The following is a 10,344-nucleotide window of genomic DNA, read 5'->3' as shown; positions in this document are numbered from 1 at the left end:
TTATCCTGAGCAAAGTTCGGCCTCTTTAAATATATGACGCAAAGCAACTTTAAGTCTCGCTCCTTCTTAGTTCCCCGTTTTGAGCTGTCAGTTTTGATTTAACAGCTCGCCATTGCTGGGGTGAGCTGAACGGGGCGGGCCAGTCCATCTTGTTTCCGTTCACCCTGCGTGTAGTTTCTCCTTTTCGGTCGAGTAAACTGCAAGAGGAAGAAAGGGAAAAACAACAACAATGTTGCAGTCGGTGTTCTGCCGCTTGTCCAGGATCCCCAGAGTGAGGAGATACTCGGCGGCTGCGGCTATTCCAGCTCCGTCCACTCAGCCGGACATTCACTTCAACAAGGTAATCAGGAGCAAGCAATACTGAGTTTCACAGGCCAACTGCACCAACATATTAAGCCAAAAAAAACAACTAATGTGGCCGGTCTGAACCGGTTTGTAATGTAGCCAACCGTTTCACCCCGATATGTATAAGAATAAACTGCAAATGCTGGAGGAAATCAGCAAATGAACTGCAGATACTGGATTAACTTAATCATTGTCGAAGGTGTGAAATATATACAAAAAAGTAACGATAATAAAGGCCTGTTTCCTTTATCATCGTTACTTTTTTTTTTGCATATCTTTCATTCATTGTTCTTTATCTCTCCACACCGCCGTCTATAGGGGGGTTGCACGTAAGGTCACTGGGCCATAGGGCTTGACGCACGGAGCCGCTCAGTCCATCTGGAGGACATCCATCCGTAACTTACCATATATGTTATTAATGCAAGAAACGCGTACTTTCCTACCTGTTAAAAACCGCCAAAATGTTGAATTTTTGGGCTGAAAAAATTCTGTGGAAGTCGGGGGTAAGTGTGAGAGACATGTACCCAACTTCAGAATTACAAAAGTGAAGGGAAATGAAGAGAAGCGAGAGCTGAAGGGACAACAGCAGCTAAAGTGCTTGGTGAACATTGGCTGTGCAGATATCGGAATTGGGAATTATCGCGTTTGCTCACTGCATTTCATCAACAATAAGACATTATTTGTGTTTTTTCTTGATTCCTTTGGTATCTAAAAAGTCTCAGAAGTGATAAATCTGGCTGTGAATTTTGCTTCAGATGCGTTTTCATTTTGTATGTAAAAACCCACTTGAGAACCATGGGCGATTAAAAAAAAATTACAGCCAGAAACGTTTTAGATGCCAAAGGAATCAAGAAAAAACACAAATAATGCGTTAGTTGATGAAATGCAGTGAGCAAACAGCCAATGTTCGCCAAGCACTCTGGCTGTTGTTGTCCGTTCAGCTCTCGCTTCTATCTACCGTCATTTCTCCTCACTTTTTGAATTCTGAAGTAGGCTAAATGTCTCACACGCTTAGCACCATGGTCAGGATCGAAACTGGGCCACTGGAGCATTTAGACCATTCGGCCCAGCTAGTCAACTCCACCATTCAATCATGGCTGATCTATCTTTTCCTCTCAATCCCATTCTACTGCCTTCCCCCCATAACACTAGACACCTGTGCTAATCAAGAATCTATCTATCTCTGCCTTAAAAATACCCATTGACTTGCCCTCCACAGCCTTCTGTGGCAATGAATTTTACAGATTCACCACCCTAACATCTTCCCTCTTTGGGTCTCGACCTGAAATGTCACCCTTTCCTTCTCTCCAGAGAATCTGCCTGTCCTGCTGAGATACTCCAGCTTTTTGTGTCTTTGTCTCACACTTATAATCTGGAGTAACTGAAGTACCTGTAAAAAGACTACAAATTTAATGTAAATTAAATCTTTGCTCCTGGTGTTGTAACGGAAGAAATTGCTGAGGTCTTAACAGAGGTTTTTATAATGAAAGGAACTGCAGATGCTGGTTTAAGCCAAAGATAGACATTGAATGCTGGAGTTACTCAGAGATTTTTTAATCTTTGCTAGACATGGGTGTGATAACAGAATACTAAACTGGTGCCTGCTGTGCCTTTATTTAAGGTGGGCTGCAAGAACAAGCAAGGGAGGTACAGCCTGTGAGCCTTGCATTCATGGTGGAGAAAGTGACTGGAAGGAATTCTGAGACTGCAAGGACTGATTAGGGATGTAGAAACAAACAACTGCTGATGCTAGTTGATACATAAAAGGACACAAAGTGCTGGAGTAACTTAGCAGGTCACAAAGCATCTCTGGAGAACATGGATTGGTGACATTTCGGATTGAGACCCTTCTTCGGGTTGATTGTAGGAGTGATGGAGAATAAAGCTGGAAAAGAGGAGAGGCAGGATAAAGTATGGCAGGTAATAATAATGTGTAAGAAGGAACTGCAGATGCTGGTTTAAACCGAAGATAGACACAAAAAGCTGGAGTAACTCAGCGGGACAGGCAGCAGAGAAGGAATGGGTGGCGTTTTGGGTCGAGACCCTTCTTCAGACTTTAAGTTGTATAAGCAAGGGGATGTTTTGATAGACAGATGGTTAGAACAAAGACCCGAGATAAAAAATGAATATTCATCATGGCTATGTGCATAGGGAATCGTGTTTCAATAAATTTAGACTTTTTTAAAAGAGATTACCAAGAGGATTCATGAGTGCAGGGAGTAGAAGTTGTCTACATGGACTTTAGCCAGTCCATTGATATGGTCCATAGGAGGCTGGAAAATGGTGCTATATTGGACAGTGAAGAAGGTTGGCTAGGTTTACAACATCAGATTGTTCAATTGGGAAAGTGAGCAACAGAATGGCCAATAGAATTTAACTTGGACAAGTAGGAAAGTTAAATGAGCCCAGAACATAACACAATGCATGGTAGAGCAATTGGGAGAGAAGTTGAACAAATAGATCTAGTGGTATAAGTACATAGTTCACCTAAAGTGGCAACGGGCATTTAGGGTGGTGAAGAAGGCATATGGCTTCCTTCATCAGCTGCGGCATTGATTACATAATTTGGGAATGTCATGTTACAGTTGTACAAATCAATAGTTAGTCTGTACTTGGGAGTATTATGTACAGTTCTGGTTGCCTTAGTTTAGAAAGGATGTGATTAAGCTAGAGAAAGTTCAGAAAATATTCACACGGATGTTGTCTGGATTTGAGTGCTTGAGTTATAATGAGGGATTGGATAGACTGGGGCAGATTTCCCTGGAGTGAAGGGAGCTGAGGGGTGACCTTTTAGAGGTTTATAAAAATCATATGGGGCAAAGATAAGGTAGATTGTTATAGTCTATTTCCCACGATAGAGGAGTGTAAAACTAGAGGTCATAAGTTTACGGTGGGAGGAAGCGGTTTCAAGAGGATCTTAAGGGGTTTTTTTTTTCAAGCAGAGAGCGGTGAACTTACGGCATGAACTACCAGAGGTGGTGGTAGAAGCAGCTGCAATTACAATGTTTAAAAACATTTGCACAGGTATATGGCTGGGAAAGGTTCAGAAGGATAAGGCCAAATGCGGATACATGGGGCTATCTTAGCCATTTTAGTTGCCAATGGGTAGGTTGTATGAAAGGCCCTATTTCCAAGCTGTGTGATGTGATGAATCTATAAATGTACACATTTCTACAGACAGGCTCAGACACAAACAGCTGTCTTGCAATTTGGTACGGTTATATTTAGATCTAATCTTGGTCTCTGCAAGATCTTGTTATCCAAACATATAAATGCATTTCATCTTGAATATACTAAATTACTGAGTCTGTTAGAATAGAGAATTTGACCTTTGCAACTTGCTGAGCCGGGACTTTTTTCCTCAACTGAATCCTAAATCATTGATTTTTTTGTGTTTGCTCCCGGTTCAAGAGTCAAAAAGAAGTTTTTAAATGAATGATTATCTGAGATTGTGTTCTTTTTTTGAATCTTTTGCTGGAATAATTTGTTTTCTACCTTGAAGTTTGTATAATGTAGCCAGATGGATATGAAGATGATTCCAAACCTGTCACCTCCATATAAACATGTTTGGTTGGAACTCCGTTATTGCTGTAAAAGAACATTTTTATCAGGCCTTTTAACATTAATTTTATCTCTTTCAGCAATAAACCAAATATGCCAAAATACACTAAAAAGCTGCTTGGTCTGCTTGGTTTTGAAACATTATTGTAAACTGTTTCGCGGATAGGTGCCCCAAATGGACAAGTATAAGTATACCAACAAAAAAGTAAAAGTAGTTTTCTTGCTTCCTCCCCTTTCCCAGCTCTCCCACCAGCCTATTGTGTCTGCCTCTTCCATTCTTTTTCCCAACCCCCCTCCCCCCGAAATCTGTCTGAAGAAGGGTCTCGACCCGAAACGTCACCTATTCCTTCTCTCCATAGATGCTGCCTCACCCGCTGAGTTTCTCCAGCATTTTTTGTCTAGCTTTAATTTTCTAATATAATTGAGCTATTAACAAATCATAAACATCTATAGCACCCTTTTTATGTGCTTGCCTCTCACAAGTAATGTTTGAACATTTTTTGCAGGATATTAGAGACAGGTCTATTCACAGGACGTATGTTGTCGACCTTTCATATTTGAGTACAGAACCCAATGACAAATTGATTCCTCATGTTGTACAAGATGCACTGGAGACAGAAAAGACAAATTATAGAATCACTTCTGAGTTTTGTGCTGCTGTTATTGTATATCCCATGCTCAACAAACGAAAGCCACCTTTCTTTCCTGTTGCAGATTTTTATTAATAATGAATGGCATGACGCTGTCAGTAAGAAAACATTCCCCACCATCAATCCTACCACAGGGGAAATCATCTGTCAAGTTGCTGAAGGAGATAAGGTAATTTGTTTCCTTAGATTTGATATTGCTTATAAACCCAAGTCCTGACAGTTAAACTGAATGCTTCTTACATGTCCCTTTCATGTTGAATTCTTTGAAGAAATTGTGGAGATTTATGAAAAAACTGATTGTTCACCGTGGAATGCTGCAACCATAAGCCTTTCCACTGACTCTAGTCTGAAGAAGGGTCTTAGACCAAAACGTCACCCATTCGTTCTCTCCAGAAATGCTGCCTGTCCCGCTGGGCTACTCCAGCATTTTATGTCTATCTTCAAGAGAAAATGCTTCAAATGTCTTAAATTGTAACAGTAATTTTACATGAAACACAAATAAGCATTCCTGATGGCCTCTTGCATTTCTGATGGCCCGGGACTCTTGCACTGAGGCTGCTCCATGGCCGAAGCTGCAGCGAGCAACTCGCCAGCCCGGCAAACACTCGCCAGCCCCTGCTCCCCGTCCACACCTGCCGCCACCCCTGCTTCTGCTTCCCTCCCTCCCTCCGCCCGGGGTCTCCAACACCCACGACCACGTTGTTCAGAGCACAGTAGCACCTCGTCCAAAGCCGGAGGCATTGAAACATGTCTAGCCAAAAAAGTGGGCCCCCCCCCCCGGTTCCACGGCCCGGTCCGTGTCTTTCAATGTAAATTTGCATGGGGACATGCTTTGGAGGTGTGTGACGGTTCGGTCAAGTTAGAATAACAGAAAATAAGAATGCTGTTGTCTTGTCAACAGACGCGCACACCAGCAGTTAATATTAGTTTTGGAATTCTCGTTGATCACGTTAATCAGCGTGAGAATTGGGCAAAATGCGTGATTCTCATGCTCTATGTGTGAGAGTTGGCAGCACTGCCTCAATCCTACCTCAATTATTCTTCATTTGACAACTCCCTATAGTAACCCTGCACATCAATAATTCCAACACCATTGCATCCTTCAGGGATGAGACGAAAACTGCACAGACTACTCCGTGGTCCTGCACAATCTCGGCAAGACTTTGTTACATTTGATTATGGAGCAGGAAAAGTAAAACTGCAATGAGTGCAGTCATTTTAAGTCGTGTAACGTGCCACAAGGAAGTGTTACGGCTTTAACTATTTACAATCTATATTAAAGATTTTGTATAAAAGAAGAAGCTTTTTATTCATTCAAGGGATGTGGTCTTTGCAGGCTGAGCCAGCATCTAATTGTCCATTCCTAATTGACTTGAGAAGGTGTAGGAAGGAACTGTAGATGCTGGTTTAAACCGAAGATAGACAAAAAAAAAGCTGGAGTAACTCAGAGGAACAACCAGCATCTATGGTGGGAAGGAATGGATGACGTTTCGGGTAGCGACCCTTCTTCAGTCTGAGGAACAATCTCGACCCGAAACATTACCCATTTCTTCTATCCAAAAATGCTGCCTGTCCCGCTGGGTTACTCTAGCATTTTGTGTCTATCTTTGGTGAAAACCAGCATCTGCAGTTTCTTCCTACACTCTTTTTGAAAGCTGGTTTTCAAATTTGAACCCCATTTAAAATCAATTATGTTAACATCCCTTGAAACTAAAGCAAAAAAGACAAATGCAAGGAAGCCCTGCTACATCTTTTAATTGGTCACCAGCTGCTGTATTGTGCTGATTCAGGGTCCCATTTAAAACAATAAGATTTTAAGGCCTTTAAGAAGATGCAAAGATGATTAACTGGAATGACGTCAGAAAATAAATTGTCTTGTGGAAGGATTGGAGATTTTTATTTTGTTAGTGCAAAGGAAGTAAAGGGTACATTTGAAATATTCATAGTTGATAGAGTGAATACAGTACCAATTGTTGCTTGAGACTGAAGGATTGGTAACCAGAAGACATGGATTAAACAATTAAGTGAAAGATCCAGGGGAGTTGTGAGGTTTGGCTAGGTGGAAACTATACAGCTGGATATCATCTATAATGCACTCTAAGTTGGTATTAGAAGCAATATTAATAAAGGATTGGTGAGGAACATTTGCAAAGACAAAGGAAACAGCTATTTCAAAATGTCCCCACAGGTAAGATGCACCGAATGATCTCTTTCTCTTCTGGACTATGTTTCTCTAGACCACCTTGACAACAATAAAAGTGATTTACAAGTGGAAAGGACATAATTAACAGTGGTGTCCAATAGCGCGTGTGTCTGTGAACTGTCTGATGCAGTCTCTTCCTGTGCTCACCTATTGCAATCTGCTTTTGATTTACCTGCAGGCTGACGTGGAGAAGGCAGTGAAGGCAGCAAAAGATGCATTTAAACTTGGATCACCTTGGCGATTAACAGATGCATCAGCAAGAGGGTTCCTTTTAAACCGCCTTGCTGACCTCATTGAGCGTGACAAAGCATACCTAGCGGTTGGTGTTTGCATTGAAACTTGTCATTTTCTTGAGCTATATCGTTTCCTCTCTACCATAATATGTTCAAAAACATTGTCAAAACACTTCATATGAATTTAAAGTAACTTGGGGTGCATAAACTTTCTTTGCTTTGCCTGGTTTCCTTGATGCATTATTATCACCCAATGTACTGTAAGAGTAGCTGTGGTTTGTGAGTTTTTTTTAGTTTAGTTTAGAGATACAGTGTAAAAACAAGACTTTCGGCCCAGCGAGACCACATCGAGCAGCGATCCTCGTACATTAACGCTACCCTACACACACTAGGGACAATTTACAATTTTACCAAGCCAATCAGCCTACGAACCTGTAAGTACATCTTTGGAGTGTGCGAGGACACTTGAGATCCCGGAGGTCAAGGGAAGAACATACAGACAGCACCCGTAATCAGGATCGAACCCGGGTCTCTGGCGCTGTAAAGCAGCAACTCTACCGCTGCGCCACTGTGCCACATATCTAGTTGTTTTTTATATCTAGACCTAAAGATGGGTATGAAAGGTTTAGAAGGATATGGTTCAAATGTGGGCAAATGGTCGACAACATCTACCATCCTGCCCACATCCATCCTCTTGATTATCTCTTTAAAAAGCTAGGATGCTGAGAAGGTAAGAGATACCCGTGGCCTCCTGGGCAAGTACCATGAGGAGGGATGTGATGAGTGGAGATGGAGAAGTGAACAATGGAGCAGGTAAGGGGTTCAGCTCCTTCAAAGTACCGGGAGGGGTAGATGTGTTGGTGGAATCCTGTTGAAAGTAGTGGAAATTAGGAATGATCAGCAGTTGATTGTGGATGTTTTAGTTTTATTTAGTTTTAGTTTTAAAGATACAGCACGGAAACGGGCCCTTCGGCCCACCGGGTCCGTGCCGACCAGCGATCCCCGCACATTAACACTATCCTACACCCACTCGGGACAAATCTTTTACATTTACCAAGCCAATTAGCCCACAAACCTGTACGTCTTTGGAATGTGTGAGGGAACCGTAGATCTCGGAGAAATCCCACGCAGGTCACGGGGAGAACGTACAAACTCCGTACACACAGCACCTGTAATCGGTCTCCGGCAGCAACTCTACCGCTGTGCCACCGTGAGAGGAAGGAGACAACAAGGAGGAATCGCAATTACTGTTCTAGCTGGGAGGAGAAGGGTTGAGGGCAAAAGTACAGAAATTAAAAATGCTGCAGTTGGCGGCCCTGTCAACTTTGGAAATTTAGGTTGTCAACTGTAGCCCTTATCCTCTCTCAGATAGTCCCTGTTTTCTTTAACCCTCTCCCTTTCTATAACCTTTGTTTTCTAGTTCTGATGAAAAGCCCTTATTGTGAAACATTGACTTTGATTCCCCTCCCCCCACTGAATTGCCAAGTGCTTCCAGCATTTTCTGTTTGTTTTGCATCATTACCTTACAACACAAATATGCCATATGGCTGGTTGGATTACACGTTGATACACTGCAGAACGATTCCCCTCCTTATTTCCTTGAGGCCCTGTATCACATGTAGATCAGTTCAACTTCTGATTCTTCTGTCACTGTCTTACACCAAGGGAAAAATTGCAGGAACCTTTTATCTACTTTAGGAATGTGGTAGAAACAGAGTCAGGGGGATATGGGGAGAAGGCAGGAACGGGGTACTGATTGGGGATGATCAGCCATGATCACATTGAATGGCAGTGCTGGCTCGAAGGTCCGAATGGCCTACTCCTGCACCTCTTGTCTATTTTCTAAACCAGAGGAACCAGTGCAAACGATCATGTGCTGGCTCCACACAGACAGAACAACTCCACAAACACTTAATAAACTCAATGCCATATAGGACAATCCACAACTGACATAATGCGTTTGCATTCTGTACTATCTATTAAATCCCCTGCTTTTACCAGCCTTAGCTGCTCCCTACAACACTTCCAGACCTCTACCATGGCAGCAGGTGTATGGAAACACCAGCACTTCAAAGGTTTCAAAGGTCTTTTATTGTCACACGTACCAATTAAGGTACAGTGATAGGCGAATTACCATACAGCCATGCGGAAAAAAAGCAACAAGACACACAACAACATAAAAGAACATAAACATCCACCACAGCAGACTCCCCACGTTCCTTACTGTGATGGAAGATAAAAAGTCCAAACTTCTTCCTCTTTATTCTCCCGCGTCGGGCGGTTGAAACTCCCGCGTAGAGGCGGTCGTAAATCCCACGGCATAGATTTCCCGAAGTCGGTCTCTAACCAGAGATCGCGGGCTCCATGATGTTAAGTCCACAAGCATCCACGGTTGGAGCTCCGAGGTCGACCCCTAGCAAATGGATCGCGAGCTCCACGATGGTAGGTCCGCAGACTCCCACGAAGGAGCTTTAAGAAGACATCTTTCCACAATCTTTTGAACGATGGTATGGATGGGTAGCAAAAGCTGGCTGTGTCTGTCGTGCCATGACCTAAATTAATCAATTGTATTTGCATAGTTTCCCAGTCAATGTATCTACGCTGGCAATTACCTCCAATGAACACATTCCTACCACTTGCTAGTCCTTTATTAATGCAAAGTGCTCTTCTCAAGTAACAAAACTAATTTGAAATCAAATGTAAATTGCTGATAATATAAATGCATAGTCGTTTGCCAAAAGTTGTGTTACCACATTTAACAAATTGAAGGTAGATTAATTAATTAAGTTTTGTACATTAAATGACATTAGATTGTGCAGTGGTAGATAAAAATGCTGGAGAAACTCAGCGGGTGAAGCAGCATCTATGGAGCGAAGGAACAGGTAACGTTTCGGGTCGAGACCCTTCTTCCGACTGATATTATTGTTCAGTGAGTTCTTGCATGTCCAGACATAATCTTCCAAATTTCTAAAACATAAGGAATTAAATCCTCTTGTTAATGTCTGTAAAATACTCAATCGTGAATGGAGTTAAAACAGTTGTGACTCTGGTACCAGTCTGAATCTTTCAACAATATTGCACTTGGTGAAATGTTTTGGGCAGAAATGTTCGCTAAAATGTTTTGACTCTGTACCACATTAGGAAAGTTTAGTGGAGCTTGGTCAGAGAGACAGGTTTTAAGGCTATGAAAGAATTTACAAAGAAGGGTGAGAATTTTAAAATTCAAGCTTTTGCATGATTTGAAGCTTAATCCATCGTGGATCTGTAACCAGAAGCATGGTGGCAGTTGAACTTGATTTTGAGTTAGGATATAGGACGTTGAACTGAAAGACTTTGGCGGCTGGATATTTGG

The 10,344-nt window shown here is 42.1% G+C and overlaps 1 protein-coding gene across 1 annotated transcript in view; it reads left to right on the top strand.

Annotated features, from left to right (window-relative positions):
- The first annotated feature begins 39 nt into the window (after positions 1-39).
- LOC129709155 (aldehyde dehydrogenase, mitochondrial-like) overlaps positions 40-10,344 on the top strand; it is a 31,121-nt gene continuing 20,816 nt past the window's right edge. The window contains exons 1-3 of the mRNA XM_055655306.1: positions 40-340; positions 4,621-4,725; positions 6,938-7,078. Coding sequence (XP_055511281.1) covers positions 230-340; positions 4,621-4,725; positions 6,938-7,078 — 357 coding nt within the window. The 5' untranslated portion in view covers positions 40-229. The remainder of the gene's footprint in view (positions 341-4,620; positions 4,726-6,937; positions 7,079-10,344) is intronic.

This window comes from Leucoraja erinacea, chromosome 25 (assembly GCF_028641065.1).
Source record: "Leucoraja erinacea ecotype New England chromosome 25, Leri_hhj_1, whole genome shotgun sequence".
Lineage (NCBI taxonomy): Eukaryota > Metazoa > Chordata > Chondrichthyes > Rajiformes > Rajidae > Leucoraja > Leucoraja erinaceus.
This window is presented reverse-complemented; position numbering and strand designations above follow the sequence as displayed.